Below are 19,551 nucleotides of genomic sequence, written 5' to 3' on the forward strand. Positions count from 1 at the left end.
ATCCACACCATTATCCTCTTCAGAAAAGCTTTCAACCTTTGAAGGTGAGCCACTCAAAGAAGAAGAGATCACAAAATACAGGAGTGCGGTAGGAGCTCTACAGTACTTGACATTAATAAGACCTAATATTTCCTTTGCTGTTAATAAGGTTTATCAGTATCTTCATGCACCCACTACTGTACATTGGACAGCTGTTAAGAGGATTGTATGATACATAAGATATACTGTGAGCTTAGGTCTCCAAGTTAAACGTTCTAATTCCACTCTTGTTAGTGCCTTCTCTGATGCTGACTGGGAAGGATGTAGTGATGACAGGAAGTCAACTGGAGGATTTGCCGTATTCTTTGGTTCAAATCTCATCTCTTGGAGTGCCAGAAAACAAGCTACAGTATCCAGGTCAAGTACTGAAGCTGAATACAAGTCACTAGCCAATGCAACTGCTGAAATCATTTGGGTTGAGTCATTGCTGAATGAATTGGGAATTAAGCAGAGTCGTGTGTCATGTTTGTGGTGTGACAACTTAGGAGCCACTTATCTTTCTGCAAATCCAGTATTTCATGGCAGAACCAAGCACATAGAAATTGACTTTCACTTTGTAAGAGAAATGGTTGCAGAAAAGAAGTTAGACATACGATTTATCCCATCCAGAGATCAAGTTGCAGATGGTTTACCAAAGCTTTGCCAGTGAAGCCCTTTGAGGAATTCAAGAGAGATTAAGGGAGGGTGTTAGACTTAGAGATATATTCCTGTTGTAATCTCAAACTAACTCTGTCTCTTCCTCTCCCGTAGCTCTTTCTATCGCCTATGTAACTACCGAATCCCAAAGAGATCGGAGCAATCTTGTAAGCCACGACAGGGGCGTTTTCCTGCCTCAATCAATATATAGACACGCGGCTCCCTCACGAGGGAGTAGGAACGCTTCCACCTGACACACACCACTGACTAGCTTAGGCTCCTCACAGATCTGAGCATTGCCCACAAGCAACCAATTCCACGCAGCGATCAAGCAAGGAAGCTGGCTGCTCATGGCAATGGAAGTGGTGGCTGGTGCCATCGGAAACATGCTCCCCATCCTGGGCGAGCTGCTCATGGAGGAGCGCAACCCGCACAAGCGCATCAAGAAATATGTTAGAGTTTCTCTTGACGGAGCTTGAGACAATGCAGGTTGCCCTGGTCATGGTTGGTGAGGTGCCCTGGCACGAGCTCAACAAACAAGTCAACCACTTGAAATAGGCTTTCAAACCATTTTCTTTCTAATGCACAACACACAATACAAGGCCGAACGATACAAGGTAGTGAGAAAGCACTCTTAGAAAGGAGGTCACGGGATAACCGGAACACACAGAATCGACAAACAACGCAATTACTCTAAGAGTCGGGTGACAACAACAAACAATCTACGCTTTAAGTAAGCTGACACATCAGCCCAAGAACCAACAGACATAAATGTAGCGCTGCGAGAGGCCAAGACTACGAGTTCACAAGGAGCATGGGAGTGCCCGTGGGAACTCAATTGCAAGCTGGGATTTTAGATCTGACCTCGGGCCCTGGTGATTGGCGACACACATGCAAATGGACCTAATTTATATGACGCCCGAGGCGGCATCCAACGCGCATCTTTTTAGTAACATACTACACATCCCAAGATGCACCACATGGCGCGCACCGGCCATGCCATGGATGCAGAGTGAATGTTTGTTGGAACTCAAAGCCCAATGACAAATGAAAAAAAACACAATTAATCCAACAAAAAGTCCAGTTTCATGCCAACAAAGTGGTAAACAAGGCATACTGACATGGATGATGGGTGTGGGGAGGTGTGTAGTTAGAGGAGTGTTGACATGGAAGATGGCCGTAGCAAAATTTAGGTTACTACCATGAAAAATTTGTCTCCATGCAATTTTAGGTCTGCTATTGGAGCCGTTTTTCAAGCCAAAAAATCTAAAATTTCAGTTTTTAGATACTTGACTCATTTTTTTGGTCTGCTGGTTTTTGTCTGCTGTTGAAGATGCTCTTAGCATAGTGGAATATGAGTATATTTCAGTTATTTTGCTCTATGAAGTTATCTCGGTGTCCATGTGAAAATATATTCAAGGAGATGGACTAGTTAAGAGTAATATCATATTTCAAATGCAAAATGCAGGTAGTAAGAGAATATCAGTGACCGGTGAAGATTCGCTGAAAAAGGTTGATTGGTGAAGAGTTATGACTAATGCAGATTTGATCACATTTATCACTTAATGACACTATAGTAACTAATTAGCTTCCTCTTTGCAACTGGTAAAGAATTGAGCCCCTCCATCCAGTTTGAATATTTCGGTTTGGTAGAGAGTATCCATTGCTTCTGTACTGCATAGGAGTACTTTACCATCTGCCCAATGTCTGGATGGAGGAGAGAGGGGTAGATGCAATAACATGCTCCCTCTTACCCCCTCTTCTCACATGAGAGGTAGGAATATATGATAGATTTGAGCCGTTGATCTCACTAATTAGTGGTCTGATTAAGTCTTACCTTCTTACCTCACATGTAAAAAGAGGGGTAAGAGGGGGCATGTTAAAATTTGCCAAAAGTAAAACTTAAATATCCTACTCCTCCATGTTGGAGGTGAGGTTGATGACCCCCCTCCCCCTCCACGCTGGATCCGCAAACCTCGTCATTGTTGGTGACTTGCTTGAACCTGCCGGAGCCACCGACGTGTGCCACTTTTGCATCATTGTCATGCATCTCCGCCTCCTCGCCTTCATGAGCCTTGAGCATCGCCTAGTTGTCGTGGATGATCTCCGGGTCCTTAAGAAGTGCAACAATGACTGTGTCATCTATGTGCTCTGCCTCGAGTTGCACGACAACTGCCGGGTGCTCCTCCAAGAGCATGAGGCAAACTTGCTTCTCTGCCCCTGCCATGGACAAGACACAATCCACCCCGCCAACCAGAGTCGCAGCCTCAACAGTCATTGTCTACGCCTCCTCCGTAGGAACATCCTCCTTCGTGAGCACCTCTTCCTCTTAGACCTCTGCCATCACCATACCTTGGGGTCGCCATCCTCCTCCTCCGACCTCGGCCATCGGGAGCTTGGAGGTTGGCCCGTCTAAATGCAGGCCTTGCTCCGAGCATTCGCTTCATAAACCTCGGCTATTTTTTTTGGTCTAGTGCTTCTGTGTCAACTGCTTGTAACAAGTGACCTTGTGGCGGCCCTTAGCGATGACATTCGGCGTCCGGCGGGGAAGTGAGTGTGAGGGGGTCGGCTCTACTATGGGTGTCGCCAGCGTGGACATGTGGAGAAATGAGAGACAAAAGTTTGGGGGGTCATCAACCGACATTTAATAGCTCGAGTAGGCTCCTCAAGCGGCTTGCCGCCTACCCGACAATGATAAATGCGGTAAGAGAAAGCGGCAATGCTTCATTTTGGGTAGGCGGATAGCCGTCGTGAATGCGGCGATGGTTCATGAGCTGGCCAGGGTTTTAGGTGACACCAGTGTGACGTAGTCCAGCGTAGCGGACCTCTTGACACCCCCCACCTCAATTTGGGGCCACCTTAGGAATTTCGGACGAGTCGATCCAAAATGGGCGTCTGTGTTGTAAGACTAAAAGTGTCCAGACTGTCCCGTCTGAACATCTATGGGCGATTTGGTGAGCCGCGTTGGAGATGCATTGGCCTTAATGCACTAAAGCACGTGGTGTTTCCTCTAAATGGCTCTTTCTAAACTTATTTGTTTCACTGGCTTCTTCAAAAACTTATTTCAAAATCTGGCCTTTAGATATCGATGCTAAACCGTTTGATGTTTGGTTTAGCATCACTACATGTATTGTTTTTTTCAAAAAGGAGGATAACCTCAGTTTAGCATAACTTCAAGCTGTCAAATGTGAGGATACATTCTGGCAAAAAAATGTGAGGATACATTTTTGTAGGATTATGCTTAAATTTTAAAAGGGCCATTTAGGGATAATGATATATGAAGCATCACTGCCCAATGTCTGTATTATATTTATCTGAATGCGTGCCTCTGTATCCCCTCCCTCTAGTACTATTCGAAGAGTAGTAATTTTCTCTGCATTGACTGTCGTGCTGGTCTTCCACTGAGTGCTTGTCGTCTCCACTGAGTACCCCCTTCCTCTCCTCATTCTCATCTCAGTCCTCTCCTCCATTGCGCTCCCTGGAATAAGATCCATCCGCCCTTGTTGCTGATCTCCTCCTTCGTCCTCGCCCCTGCCAACTGAGTTCCACAGTCCGTGGACATTTTGGGTATGTTTCCTGTCGATTTGTTTTCCAGTTAAAGTAGCAATGCTTGGATCTAAAACTTATTACTTCTCCTGCTTGAGATTCTGATCCATTTGTGTTGATTGAGTCCAGGGTGGGATAGTGGGGTTCTGCATCTATCTAGTACGGAGATTCCAAGCAATTTACTCTCTTGACTGCTGTTGGTCTTCCTCGTCTCTGCTTCCTCTCAGTCTCCTCCATTGCGCTGCCTGGAACAGATCCATCCGCCTTGTTGCTGATCTCATCCAACCTCCGTGAATATTTGGGGTATGTTTCTTGTCGATTTGTTTCCAGTGAAGTAGCAATGCTTGAATCTAAAAAGTTATTACTTCCCCTGCTTGATGAGTCTCATCGATTTGTGATGGTTGAATCCAAGGTGGCACTTTCCAGTGATTATTCAGAGCACCATGCATCCAAGGCACTGACCCGGCTAGCGGCCTGGTAAAAATTTCCCTCCCGTCGTTCTTGCTATTCTCTTCTTATTAATCTGCTGATTTGCGTTGATTGTAAGTTCTTAATTACTCTTCCAGATCGAGTGAAGCGACCTCCGCCGCCGTCTTGTCCTCTGGTGCGCCGGCACTGCTTCCGCTTCGTTGCCGCTGTGTTCTGCTCTGTTCTGCTCTGCCGATGAAGCATCAAAGGTGACGCCATCCGACGCTGACGCCGCCGCTGTTTTCTGCTCTGCCGTGAAGCATCAAAGGTCCGGATCTCGCAGTTTGGATTGGCAACTCAGTTCTAGAGGAGCTCGTTGAAATTAAAGATTCACACAGTTTGGATTGGATTACAGCTCCCCATATTCATCTATTTTGCAGGTTATTATTCGGATCGCCATGCATCGAATCCACTGACCCATCCGCCGTTGTGTTCTGCTCTACTGTGAAACACCAAAGGTGGGCTTGGTCCAGATCCCTACATTCATCGATTTCGCCAACTCAGTTCTACAGCTTGGATTGTGTTACAGATCCCTAAATTCATCGATTTGCAGGTTTCCAGTTGATTGCTCCGGAGAGCTCTGATGGATATTGTCACGGGTGCCATTGCCAAGCTGATCCCCAAGCTGGGAGAACTGCTTGTGGGGGAGTACAAGCTACACAAGGGCGTCAAGAAAAATATCGAGGACCTCCTGAAAGAGCTCAAGACCATGAACGCTGTGCTCATCAAGATTGGTGAGGTGCCGCCGGACCAGCTCGACAGCCAAGACAAGCTTTGGGCCGATGAGGTCAGAGAGCTCTCCTACGTCATTGAGGATGTGGTGGACAAGTTCCTTGTACGGGTCCATGGCATTGAGCCCGACGACAACACCAACGGATTCAAGGGGCTCATCAAGAGGACCACCAAGTTGTTGAAGAAAGTCGTGGATAAGCATGGGATAGCTCACGCGATCAAGGACATCAAGAAGGAACTCCAGGAGGTGGCTGCTAGGCGTGACAGGAACAAGTTCGATGGTATTGCTTCTGTTCCTACTGAAGCAATCGATCCTCGTCTCCGTGCTCTGTACATAGAAGCGGCAGAGCTAGTTGGCATCTATGGGAAGAGGGATCAGGAGCTCATGAGTTTGCTCTCCTTGGAGGGCGATGACGCCTCTACCAAGAAACTGAAGAAGGTCTCCATTGTTGGATTTGGAGGGTTGGGCAAGACCACTCTTGCCAGAGCAGTATACGAGAAGATTAAAGGTGATTTTGGTTGTCACGCATTTGTTCCTGTCGGGCAGAACCCTGATATCAAGAAGGTGTTCAGGGATATCCTCATGGATCTCGGCAACGCTAACTCAGATCTTGCGTTGTTGGATGAAAGGCAGCTTATCAACAAACTTCATAAATTTCTCGAGAACAAGAGGTATGCATCACTTACAATGAAAATGACACTATTATGGTGTGTTGTTTCCCATGCTAGTTATACAATTAATAGTGTATCAATACATATTGTAACCTCAGTTCCTCACGTCAAAGGGTCACCTTTGCTGACATACGTAGTTTGCACTAAATTAATAAGGTCACCTTTGCTGACATACGTAGTTTGCACTAAGTTATAAACATTTATAGGTGCTAAATTTCAAGACTATATAAGTAAGTCTTTGACCCTCCTCTCCTTTATCTAAAAAGATTATTGTAAGCACTTCTCGTTGCAATCGTTACAGTGGCTTTAATTTATGCCATATTTTTAAGAAATCCACCTCAACATATTTTACAATACATGCACCAAAGGCACAAAATGATAAGCATAATGTCAATTGTAGCAGATAATACACCAAAGAAAGGAAATGAAGAAGGAGATAAACTTTACAATATTTTATTTCAAATTTATTTCTTTCTCCTAACCCATCGTTTTCTAAAATAAAGATGTTAAAGTGCTCATCTTGCCCCAAAGGCTAGCCAGTGATTTTCCTAAAATATTGTATGTTTGATGGCCAAGAAAAATTTGAATTTGCTCTTCACTGTAACATTATATGTTTCCTTTATGCCTCTTTTGAAACTTGCTACCAGCAAAATTTACACGAAAGGATAATGCCATGCAATTTGAGTCTCCAGGAGGTTTATTAGCGGCTACTTAGTAAATTGGTGGGCCGATCTGTTCTCTGGTCTTTCCAATAGATCTATCTAAGCATTGTAACTAAACTGTAAACCTTCTAGGTGCTAAATTTCAAGCATGTAGAAGTATATACTATGTTACTATGGCTGAAACTTATTGGCATTTGTCCAAGAATTCCATCTAAACATTTTGCGTTACACCAAAGTGTAATGACAACTGTAACAGGTAAGGAAAGAAAGAGGAAGATAAATGTTACAAAATTTTAAATCAAACTTATTACCATCTCTTTCTTAACCCACCCAGTTTTAAAACGCATATTTTAAAGGGGAGATGGCAATGCGTACCAAAGGCTACCCAATAAACTTCCTAAAATATTGTATATTGGATCCAAACAAGTTAAATTGTCCCTTCACTAATTCATTATATTCACCAAAATATAGATGAAAAGATAATGCCATACTATTTGAGTGAGTCTCCAAGAGGTTCATTAGCTGCCATATATTAAATTGGTGGGCCAATCAATACTAGGATCTTTTCGATATATCTACCTGACCATTTTAACTTCTGTAGTTAATTGTATTCTACATATGGTCACTGATTCAGCAATTTGCTACTTGTGTTGAATCTTAAATATTTATTCATTTTGTGCGTCATTTGATTGGAGGATCATAATGCATGCTTCGTGAGGTAAGGTTATCGAGCTTAAGATGCATGTCTGTTACGGGTTTGTTTCTGAATAATACACCCTTATAGATGGTTAGTTCCACCCATATATTCGTATGCCCTCAGTTTTTTTATATGTGTAGACCTTACACTGATACTCTAACTAATGTAGGTACCTCGTCATAATTGATGATATATGGGATGAAAAATTGTGGAGATACATCAACCTTGCTTTCTCTATCAATAACAATCTAGGCAGTCGGCTAATCACCACAACCCGAGATTTCGATGTCTCCAAATCATGTTGCTCATCAGCTGATGATTCAGTTTATCATATGAAACCTCTTTGTACAGATGACTCCAGAAGGCTCTTCTATAAAAGAGTATTTGCCGACGAGAGTGGATGCCCAAATGAATTTGAACAAGTGTCTAAAGATATATTGAAGAAATGTGGTGGGGTACCACTAGCCATCATTACTATTGCTAGTGCTTTGGCTAGTGGCCAGGAGGTGAAACCAAAGAGTGAATGGGATATTCTGCTCCAGTCCCTTGGCTGTGGACTAACAAAAGATAACAGTTTGGTTGAGATGCGGAGAATACTATCTTTCAGCTATTATAATCTACCGCCTCATCTGAAAACTTGTCTACTATACCTATGTATATATCCAGAAGATAGCGAGATTTATAGAGATAGACTGATATGGAAGTGGGTGGCCGAAGGATTTGTCCACCATGGAGATCAAGGGACCAGCCTGTTTTTGGTCGGATTGAACTACTTCAACCAGCTCATTAATAGAAGTATGATCCAGCCAATATATGATGAACTAGGCCAGGTACATGCTTGCCGTGTACATGATATGGTTCTAGACCTTATCCGCAACTTGTCACATGAAGCAAAGTTTGTTAATGTATTGGATGGCACTGGGAATAGCATATCTTCACAAAGTAATGTCCGCCGTTTGTCCCTTCAGAATAAAAAGGAAGATCATCAAGCCAAGCCTCTCACAAATATCATGAGTATGTCACGAGTGAGGTCAATTACTATCTTTCCACCTGCTGTTAGTACCATGCCAAGTCTGTCAATGTTTGAAGTTCTGCGTGTACTTGATCTGTCGAACTGTTATCTGGGAAAAAGTAGCAGCCTGCAGCTTAACCTCAAGGGTGTTGGACACTTAATCCACCTAAGGTACCTTGGTCTAGCAGATACTGGAATCAGGGAACTGTCGGCTGAGATAGGAAACCTGCAGTTTTTGGAGGTGTTGGATCTTGGAAGAAATTATGAGCTAGATGAATTACCTTCCACTCTTTTTAATTTGAGAAGATTAATCTACCTAAATGTTTTTTCCAGTAAGGTGGTTCCAACTCCTGGTGTGTTGCAGAATCTGAAATCCATTGAAGTGTTGAGGGGGATCTTGGTCTCTCTGAACATTATTGCACAAGAGCTTGGCAACCTGGCAAAGCTGAGGGAGCTTCAGATTCGCTTCAAGGATGGTAGTTTGGATTTGTATGAATGTTTTGTGAAGTCTCTGTGCAACCTAGATCATATCGAAAGCCTAAGTATTCGTTATAATTCCGAAGAAACATCTTCTGAACTGATGGATCTCTTGGGAGAACGCTGGGTGCCTCCTGTACATCTCCGCATATTTGTGTCTAGGATGCCCAGCCAACTCTCTGCACTGCGAGGGTGGATAAAGAGAGACCCCTCGCATCTCTCGAACCTCTCCCAGTTAATTCTCGATTCAGTGAAGGAAGTGCAGCAGGAGGATGTGGATATCATTGGGGGGTTGATGTCCCTTCGCGGTCTCTACATAAAGAGCGCCCACCAAACACAGCGGCTGCTAGTCATCCGTGCAGATGGGTTCCGCTGTATGGTATGGTTTGACTTGAATTGTGGGTCAGCGGCGCAAATTAAGTTTGAACCAGGAGCTTTGCCTAGGGCGGAACGAGTTTGCTTCAGCCTGGGTGTGCGCGTGGCGAAAGAAGATGGAAACTGTGGTTTCGACTTGGGCCTGCAGGGGAACCTGCTCTCCCTTTGGCGGCTTCTCTACATTCATATGTATTGTGGTGGAGCGAGGGTTGGGGAGGCCAAGGAAGCGGAGGCTGCGGTGAGGCACGTGCTCGAAGCCCATCCCAACCATCCCCGTATTTATATTTGGACGATCCCGGGTATAGCAGAAGGTACTCACGCTGCATCTAAGTAATTACTTGTGCACTTACGTGTGTGTTTTTTTTCTCAATGACGGACTGACCTTATTACTTTCTGCATTGATTCTGATCTCTGAATCTACCAAGATGCTCATGATGACGATTTGTGTGAGGACTGATTTCTGTTCCAGAGCGACTCACATTACATCTGATGTGCTCTCAGGTATGTAGCAGATATTTGCCTATTATGTTTTCCATCTTTCTCTGACGTCTAGAGCTCAGCTTGTCGTTTTATTGACCAACTACGCTATAGTGATCTAGATGGAAAACAAGGAATCATAATTGCTTGAAAAATATTTTCCCTATGGATATTAGATGTTCTATTGGTCTATCTTACAGAGAAGAATTGCACGATATGCAGGCAGCAGGGGCGCGGGACGGTGGGGTTACTGCTGGTGGCATCGGAGATGAATGTTTCACAAACATTTTTGGGTGGGTGCTGGCCGTGCAAAGATTTCGAACTTTGCTGGAAGTTGTGTGATGAACTTCTTTTAAATGGCAGTCACTTGCAGAAAGAGATATTGCTTGGTTTTGTAATGAATAAGTCCTTACAAGGATAGCTTTGCTTTGCTTTAGTTGAGGGCCATCGTTGCTCCTCTGTTTTGCATGTTGTTACATGGGAGGGCTAGCCCATGACATGCTGGTGTATTTTGTTTTTAAGCTGAACCGGATAAACCTGAGGGTGTATTATCAGTTTCATGATGAATGAAATCTGAGCTCTTTAATTCAAATAAAAACTGTGGTTTACTGTTGGAACTGTTACATAAAAACTACTCCCTTCGTCCGGAACTGCTAGAATTTACTAGTTTTACCATTTCAGCGAGTATTATCTAGAGACGTCCATTTCAGCGTCAAGTAACTCCAGACAGAGGTAGTAGTATTTACTAGTTTAGCCCACATGTTTCTGTTACATACAAATGGGAAGTGTGCTTCCAACTACACGTACTATTTTTAAAGTGTGCTTCCAACTAACAAGCATGTGTACCCCATGGCTGCAAATTATTTTCATATGTTTGAAAGCTCCGTCTCAAAGCCAAATGAAGCCTAATCCGACGGTGACAGAAAGGGCTATATATTTGTGCCGATTTAACTGGATCATTCTCCATAGTTTTTCATTTTCTCTATATGTATTCTAGTCGGTTTCAGCTCTAGCCTACACATAGTTAAATCAGAAGAGGTAAAAGTCGAACAAAAGAAGCATGAGGGCCGACATGGGAAGAAGAGGACATGTGCGGTGCTGGCCTCCTAAGAGCAACTCCAACTGCTCCTGCAAAATCTCCCCGTAAAAGAGGTTTCAAGGGAGGATAGTATAATTTATGGAAAGTTGTTTTTCTTCTATTTTTAGATAAACAATGGCCTAGGACCCACATGTCATTGATATGTGTGCCGGTGGCCCGTCATGATGGCAGCACGGCGAGGCGGTGTACCAGCAGGCATCACCGATAGCGTAGTGAGGCGGTGACCCGACGTGGAGGCGTTGGTGCACTGGCGAAACGGGGCGACCGCGCGAGCACGGCGATGCATGGCGGCAGCGGCTCACGGGAGCGGAAGCACGTGGCGGCGGCGACGTACATCATCTGCTTCTTTAAAATCTATCTTTCAAAGATTCACTAAAATATCAGTTCACCGGTCTTTAAAATCTATCTTTCAAAGATTCACTAAAATATCAGTTCACCGGTCTTTTTATATGTCTTGTCCGGAAAGAGAACTTAATGATTATTCATCCGACGAAATTAGAAGTCCCACTTATCCGCCTTTAAAAAAAATAGGGGACGTCGGGCAACAAATGAGTCTTGGGGGTTGATTTGATGAATGCCCTAAGCGCGTGGGGACAACATTGCGTTTTAGATGTGTCCATGATCAAAATAGCTGATTATGTTGGGGCTGTGTTTCTTAAATAGATTTATGAGAAATTTAAATTTATGAATGCAAGTTTTGGATATGATCTCAAATGCAAGTTTTGTACAGTTCATCGCCGCAATTTTAGCTCAGTTACTTCCTTTGAGCCTACCCTCCTACTCTGCCCTAGAATTACCACTGTGCACAGCCAAACATATTAAGTGCATAAGAAATGTATATGAAATAGTTTAATGCCAAGATATTTTCAAAAATTGTTTTAACATTTTATCTGATATGCATAGCCTACACGATATACTTCAGATCCTACAGATATGAGTTATGCTTGGCTATAAATACCAAACACCATGAATCTTGGTGAGAGAAAAACTTGGCAAGAACATAAACTAACTCATGCATATCATCATCCTGGATTAGATTACAGACGACACACTCCATTAATACAACGAACTGTTCAACAGTTCAGCAAAGCTGATACTAATAACTTCAGCTTAAACTGCAGAAAAGAGTTTTATCTTACAACAACAGCAAGCCATCATCATGGTTTGTTTGCTTCTATCGACACGAGACACACAACAGGATAACTAAAAAAGTAGTCGCAGCGGCTCTCAACTCGGACATTTTTACGACAGCTAACAGCTTTCTCACTCTCTTCTCTTCTCTAGTGCTAAATTTGTACAGTGAGCAGAGTAACATGTTTAAACATACTCCACCCTCTTCCTCCTCTTTACAGCTTAGTCTCTCAGATTAGTCTTTGCTTCCTCAGCTACAGAATGTACACTCTCTCCAGTGCAAGCAAGATTTGTATCTTATTCATGCCGGTACCATTACTAGTCGATCTTATAGGGTTTTCGGTTGTTGGGGGGAAACGCGAGCGCAAACCTAGCCACTGTTAGCTGTACAACTGCATAGTCCCGCCTTCAGGCGGCGGTGCATGCTGGTTGAAGCCCCTGGCGCTTCTCTGCATCCACAAGAGCAAGACAGACATATGGTTAACATATGTAAGATCTTCATGCTGAATCTGTGTATATTTATGACAAAACATACCTCCAGCAGCAACTAGCTTCTCTACACGCGCGACTATGTGCTTCCCATAGGTGTACTTCTTCAGTGTGTTCAGGTGAGCTTTGATCCTTGTGAGGATCATCTCTCTCTGCTGATCATCACAAGTCTCCAGCACCTTCTGCACCACATAGTTTGCAAACTGATCTTTCATCATTACCTACAAGGACATATGCATGTAGATCAGCAAGGTTAACAAATATTTGGCATGTAGATTCTCTTGGGAGCTTGGTAAAAAATGTTGAAAGAACGCAGACCTCAAGAGGTTCACTTTCAGTAGTAGACTCAAGCATTTCACCAATCAAGATCTGCCGCTCTACAGGGTTACCAAAAGCTAAGCACTTCTCAATGACATTTGAAGCAAACTTTTGCTGGCTCATTTGCACAATCTGCCCAATTAACTTGTCAATGATAGCAGTTCTCTCATGTGGCTTGCCATGTTCCAGAACATGCTGTAAAAGTTCAGCAAGCATTGTCAGAAACAAAGTATTGTGAAAATGGGAATAAAAGGTTAAAAATCTCAGAACTGAGAGTGCAAAGTCCAGATCTCAGTATTCATCAAAAAAAAAGCAAACGGTAAGCAGTCTACAAAAAAAAATACAGATCCACTTGTTAAACAGTAAACAGTAAGCAGAAAGATCAGTGCGGCAGCCTGCGGATGCTACTACCCAAAACAGAAGGCAGACTAGTGCAGTTCACTGCAAGACACTTGAAGAAAAAAGATGTGTAAAGTCCACGTCTTAGTAATGAATAAGAATATTAGGTTTGTCTTAAGTCAAAACTATCTGAAGTTTAACCAAGTTCATAGAAAAAAAATATCAACATTCACAATGCCGAATCAATATCATTAGATCCATCATGGAGTATATTTTCATATTGGATTATTTGGTACTGCAAATGTTGATATTTTCTAATATAAATTTGGTACCTAATATGCGGAATAAAAAGAAACAGAGGGAGTACAAAAGGAAAACTAACATGCAGTTACTAGTAATTTTCAAGCATTAGAACAACATGATAACCTTCAGATGATACTGCACAAAATAGCCGACTACAAAATACAGTAGAAGCTTGGATAAGTTCAAGGTATGCAAGAATGTTCAAAAAGATGTGTGTGGTACTCACCTGAACAACATAGTTACCATATTGATCTTGAGCCAGCAAGCAAACAGACTGGAGAATCTCATCCATCATTATCTGCTGTGTTGTGGGATCATCACAGTGCTCCAGCACCCTCTGGTAATTTACATGATAATGAGCGAGGTAGATTATGACATATTAATTGTAAACTTCAGAATGAATTTATCAAGGGGGCATGTTATGCAGTATTAGCATACCTGTATAACCCGACAACCATATGGATGAGTGGATAGCAGCACAACTTGACCATAGAAAGTTGAGACAATGAACTGGATAACGTCCTGAGGGATGCACTCTATGCATTTCTGTATTACATGGTTACCATTTTGATCACGTACACAGCGCATGATATGTCCATCCAGCTCAGCAACCATTTTAGTCTGCTGAGCTAAATCCACGACCTCTATAGCCTGCACACATGTATCATCAAATGACTCAAGCTGCCTTTACTCTTCCAGCCATCTATGTATTTAGGTATGCGTGCAAAAGGTTTAACATAGTTGTAAGTATATATACACGAGGGTATGGTTAAGCAGAGAAGGATCATGCGACAGTTTACAAGTTAATCTGTACATTGATGCCTTCTGAAATAACAGCTACATTGTTTGCTCCAGAAATCCTCTATTGTATATGCTAGTGGAAAGAGGTGGTTTGGTAATCATAGTCATACTAACAATTATTTCAATGATTGATAAAACTGTATACCTAACCTCAACAAGCGATGGGAATACATAAAAAAGATGGTCATTGTAAATGCGCCCATGCAAGAAGTCTAGAAATCAGAAATTCCTACTTATCAGATAAAATTAACTTGAAAATGTTGATAAGCACCTTTTGTATAACCCGACATCCATACATCTGAAGACTAAGAGCAAGGACACGCCCAATAAGCTGATCAGAGAGTTCCTTTATCTGAGTAGTGCTTCCATGCTCAAAAAACTGGACATAAGGCAGACCATAAGGATAAGTACCATATACTTAGAGTCAAGGCCATCACCTCAAACAAATTAGCTTCCCATACCTTCTGAACAACATAATTTCCAAATACATCAGTCATCAATGTGAGAGCTTGAGGCATAATTTCTGAAAAAACCATGTCTTTCTCTTCAGTACTAGCTGTTTCAAGCTTTTGCTGTATGAATCGGCTCCCATATTGATCAGCACTACAAAATATTCAATGGTTGGTAAACTAAATAAGCATACAAGAAGATATATCTTTTACAGTTCTGCATACTTCCAGTCATGAATAAGAAATCAGCAGTAATTAAGGGGGTCAGTACCCTGTGCAAAATTGTGCAAACTGCTGAACATTGTTAAATAGACACACTGGGGATTTTGTTAGGTGCCATAATGCATTATGCTCATGCGTGTTCCACACTACAAAAATATGTTTCATAATTTTTATCGACTTTGTGCAGTATGTGTGTGCACCCACACATGCGCATTTGAGAGGGACATAGAAGCATATTGCTAGATGTTTGCTAAAATGGAATGGCCAAAACACTTTTCATTATTTGAGTGATCAGAACGAAGGAGGATTAGTGTGCTTTCTGTTGGGTATTTGCCCCTAAGACTGTACGATGCATATGCACACTAAGGGAGTACTCTTAATAATTATCACTAGGCTGTAGAAACAATCTGTAAGAGAACATTAATCTTATTATTCCTCATTTTTGCTCAGTTTATCCATATATATTTCTTCATGTATGCAATATAGCAGTTCATGCTATGCCTTGTTCCCATGAAAGAAATAGCTCTGACTACTGACTACGAAGTAACAATAACTGTATGGTGCGCTTGTGTGATACAACTTACAAATCATTACAGTTTACATGCTGTTATGTTATAATGTTCATACACATTAAATGCAGAAGTGTACCTGAACTCAACGACATGCCCCGCTATTTCAGAGAGCTCGTAAGTTCTGCTTTTGTTGCTCTTGAATTCCTCCAGAAGTGAGGGCATCAGATTGCCTTCCATCTTCCCAACCAGATCTGGATTCCACGAACCAAAAGAACCACCAAAATTTCTCATGCCTGATGCAAAGCGCATGCTGCGTTCACCGTGCCTAAGTGGGCTACCAGATGCAACAGGTGAAGAGGGCAGAACAGGACTCGTCAAAGGGCTACCTCCATAACCAAGGCCAAATCCAAGATTTCCATAGCAGCCATAGTTCTTCTGTGACTGAAGCAGTGGGCTAAGGCAACCCTTCTGAGGACCAAGTAAATCCATGTAAGAATTTCCTAGATGTCCACCGGCCATGAAAGGATCATCATAACTGGCTGCAACTTGGGCAGCAAGGTACTGAACATATAACGGATCGATAGGCATCTGAAGGGAAGATGCTCCAGTCGGACTTCCAACTCCATTGTAGCCCAGGTAGTTAGATGCACCACCTAAATTTTGTCTAGAAGATAAAGTGCCTCCTGGGGACCTTGCGCCGATCCTAGGCGAAGCATAGCCAGATCCAACTGAGGAATTGTCAGATGATGTGAAGTTACCAGCATTCATCTGATTTCTCATCATAGAAGAATTGACTGAATTAGCCGAATACCCCTCAGGTGCCCTAAAATGCCCTTGCTCAGGACGTTTCATGAAGGAGTGCTGCTGATTGCCACTTGTTTGATCAAAAAGGAACCTATTGGCATTATCAACATCCTGGTAGAGCTTAGACTGGTCCATAGCTTGCCCATTACCGGCCCTCGACGATGACAGGTTCATCCCAGATAGAGCAGCCACCAGATCATCAGGTTCACCAACAGCAGACGAACTGCGGCGGAAAGAAGAGGAGCCACCATTACTCTTTTTATCATAAGCGCCAACTTTCACACCAATTGGAGGCAGGCACGGACTTGGTACCCTCCTCACAAGCTCAGGATCAGGGGATGCACTTCTAGAGAGTGAAGGCCCCAGAATAGATGCATACGCATGTGATGACAACTCATTGTTCCGAATATCAGCCATGGTCTGTTCATTGCTCTCACGCTGCAGGCCGCTCATAGATCCAGTCTCGCGATGCAGAGCATACTGCATTCCAGAAGAATCCAGGAAATCATTGCGGTTGTGGTTGGCACTCTGTCTATCCATGTCGCGTTGATTCGAGTCCTCCTGGAACATTTACAGCAAATTGTACAGATCAGATAAGCCGCCTTGCATAATATCAAACTGAATAGAAATAGAACTGTCCAAATTAGATTGTTCGCAGTTGTAACATGGAACCAAGACAGATGGTCTATAAACATGATCAGGAATAGTGAAGTAAGTATATACTGGTGAGGAAGCCAGAGTTTGGAAGGTTCGTTCTACTGGCCTAATGCAGGTACTGGTTCATCCAACACGAATCGCAAACTGAAACAAACATGCTAGAACAAATACTTGAGGTTATTCAGACGCATAGATGCACAAACAGGCATTATAGAAATGAAACATTGTGAAGACCTAGAGAACATTTCTCATGATCCAGTAAATTCAGATAGGTTATCCAGGAACCTCAGCGCTTCTCATGATCCAGTCAATATGAAAAGGATATTCAGCAACTGTTAGTGATAACAGTTACAATAACCCATCCGAGCTAATGCTACGAAAGAAAGAAAAACTGGCTGAGAATTCATAAATCAATCAACACTATTCAACACTCAAACTGAATAGCGTCTCTTTGTTCCACCCTGCAAGCTATGAGTACAGACCATTCCTATATATGCCACTTCAAATCACACTGAGAAGCATGCCTTCACCCAATCGATAAATCAAACAGCTGCAAGACCAAGACTAGACTCATGATGTACTATGAACTTTGCACTATTCAGTTAACCGTATGAAGTAGCCAGCTGCAACCTGCAAGGTGTGAACTGGTAGTTCATACACACATACTGTATGAACCTGGACTATTCAGTTGACCACCGGCCGCACACCCCAGTGTTTCCAGTCCACTCCACTCATAGCAAGTCATAACACACAGCACTGCCGAACCAATACCTACTAATAACAGCATGGTGAAAACGAAAGATGAAAAACGAGATCTTTGCTTGCTGGGAGGAAGGAACCACCACCTGGAAGATGCCGGAGAAGCCGCGCTGCCGGGGGTGGTCGATCCCGGGCAGGCCGACGAGCCCGTCCCCGGGCGCCCTCCGGCCGTCGCCGATCCCGCCGAGCCCGGCGGCGGAGGAGGAGGAGGAGCGGAGGCGGTGCTGCGCGGACCGCCAGTCCTCCTTGGAGAGCAGCGGCGGCGGGAGGCGCGGGTTGAGGTGCGCATTGGAGTAGTAGTAGCTCTGGTAGGCCGGGTCGGCGCGCAGCTCGTCGTCCAGCAGCACCTCCCCGCCGCCGCCGGACGCCATGGCCATGGCGCCCTCCACCGTGGGCGGCGCCGAGCCGCTGCGGAAGAGCTCGAAGTCCCCGCGCTCGCCCTCCTCCCCGCCCCCTCCCCCGCCGCACACCGCCTCCCCCCCTCCCCGCGTCGCCATCTCCGTCACCATCGGATCGATCACCCCCGCCGCCGCCGCCGCCAGCAAGAAAGAAACAGCCCCACCACCACACCAACCAAACAAACGAAACCAAACAAGATCTCCGCAGCCTTATCCCCCTACAACCCCGCCGCCATTACCGCGCCCGCCGCCGTCCTCGACCCCAACCCAAGATTTCACAAGAACCCGGCGAGCGCCAAGAACGGCCCTTTCCTGCCCGGACCGGCCGAATCAGGCGCGGCGCGTCGTTCTACGGCCCGCAGACCGCCGGAAATGGGCCGGATTCGGGAGGGATTCGAGCTCCGTTCCCCTTTCTCTCTCTCTCCCCTCGCAGCTACCAATGCGTGCGCGCGTGTGTTCTCGTGGGGGAAGAAGAGAAGGAAGCAAGGCGGCTGTGTTAAGTACAACGGGCCGGGCGACCTGGACCGTCGGATCCGCGGGCGAACGGCCGGGATTTGACGGAGGGGTTTGGGCCCTAGGGTTTTGAGGCCGCAAAGTTTTTGCTCCTTGGCTGGAAATGGAAACTGGTTGGGTTTTTGCAGGTCGCCGCGTTGCAATCAGATCAGGAGGCTTCAGGTCAAATTCCTCTTCAAGCTTCTTTTCTCGGCTCTCGTCCGTGTGAGCCGTCCTGGCTAATTTTGGCAATGTGATCTTTTTATCAGAGTATCTTCTTCTTCCTCTTTTTTTGAGAGGAGATTGACGGAATAATTCCTCATTATTTCCTCGTTAATTTTTGGGCTGCCGGAGATTTTTGTTATCAATGGTACAAAAAACGTGTTGTTGAACTTGAGATACCGTGTGATTGCAGTTTTTTGGGTCTTCGAAATAGGCAAGTCGTGAAACGGGGTGTATTTGTTGATTCGCTTTGAGGAAAGGGTTGTCGTGTCGATAAATGGGTGTACGTGACGGGTCAAGAGTGACCCTTCATGAGTGTTTTTTTCTATGAATGTTAAAAAATCCACTTTATTGAAACTTAGATACACCATGCGCTTTATGTTCGTCGGGTATGTAAAATAGGAAAATCGTGGAACGGAGAGTGTTGTTGTTTCTGTGTCGACGAATAGCCATACGTGTTAGCTGAAATCGACGCTTCATCGTTGTCATATGAATAAAATCTTACATGTAATCTATTGTTGATTTACTTTTTTATATATCTCTCATAGGAGAGGCGGGTGCTACTGTCACAGCGATAATATAGCAAGCATCCAGAGGTTTCCATGTGACAGTGGCCACCAGAAAGACATCTCACTTGCCTCGGTATATACATATCAAAACGAAAGAAAGAAAATCAATGAACTATGTCACTTGCCCAGCTAATAGACACTAGTGCAGAACCGGACAATAGCACCGGTTCGTAAAGCCCTTTAGTGTCGGTTCC

General features: G+C 44.0%; 2 protein-coding genes across 2 annotated transcripts; one reads left to right on the plus strand and one right to left on the minus strand.

The window, feature by feature from the left end:
• Positions 1 to 4,029: 4,029 nt before the first annotated feature.
• Positions 4,030 to 10,416, plus strand: LOC123186594 (disease resistance protein RGA5). Its single transcript, XM_044598334.1, has 9 exons — positions 4,030 to 4,242; positions 4,351 to 4,524; positions 4,634 to 4,698; positions 4,788 to 4,957; positions 5,070 to 5,147; positions 5,243 to 6,093; positions 7,622 to 9,627; positions 9,742 to 9,817; positions 10,016 to 10,416. Exons 6-8 carry the CDS (start codon positions 5,273 to 5,275, stop codon positions 9,771 to 9,773), a joined length of 2,859 nt encoding a protein of 952 aa, XP_044454269.1. The 5' UTR covers positions 4,030 to 4,242; positions 4,351 to 4,524; positions 4,634 to 4,698; positions 4,788 to 4,957; positions 5,070 to 5,147; positions 5,243 to 5,272; the 3' UTR covers positions 9,774 to 9,817; positions 10,016 to 10,416.
• A 1,465-nt stretch (positions 10,417 to 11,881) lies between these two features.
• LOC123186605 (pumilio homolog 3) lies at positions 11,882 to 18,128 on the minus strand (the record flags this gene model as incomplete). The annotated part of the gene is given in 9 exon segments (XM_044598340.1): positions 11,882 to 12,472; positions 12,559 to 12,733; positions 12,831 to 13,025; positions 13,699 to 13,809; positions 13,911 to 14,123; positions 14,545 to 14,652; positions 14,735 to 14,876; positions 15,593 to 16,821; positions 17,763 to 18,128. Coding segments are annotated over 9 exon segments (2,580 nt in total), but the record flags the coding sequence as incomplete, so codon positions are not given.
• Positions 18,129 to 19,551: the final 1,423 nt, after the last annotated feature.

The sequence above is a fragment of the Triticum aestivum genome, chromosome 1A (genome assembly GCF_018294505.1).
Source record: "Triticum aestivum cultivar Chinese Spring chromosome 1A, IWGSC CS RefSeq v2.1, whole genome shotgun sequence".
NCBI lineage: Eukaryota > Viridiplantae > Streptophyta > Magnoliopsida > Poales > Poaceae > Triticum > Triticum aestivum.

Coding starts and splice junctions, on each gene's coding strand:
- LOC123186594 (XM_044598334.1), top strand. CDS start 5,273: ATGGATATTGTCACGGGTGCCATTGCCAAGCTGATCCCCAAGCTGGGA. Junction 6,094..7,621: donor AAATTTCTCGAGAACAAGAG/GTATGCATCACT, acceptor TAACTAATGTAG/GTACCTCGTCATAATTGATG. Junction 9,628..9,741: donor GATCCCGGGTATAGCAGAAG/GTACTCACGCTG, acceptor GAATCTACCAAG/ATGCTCATGATGACGATTTG.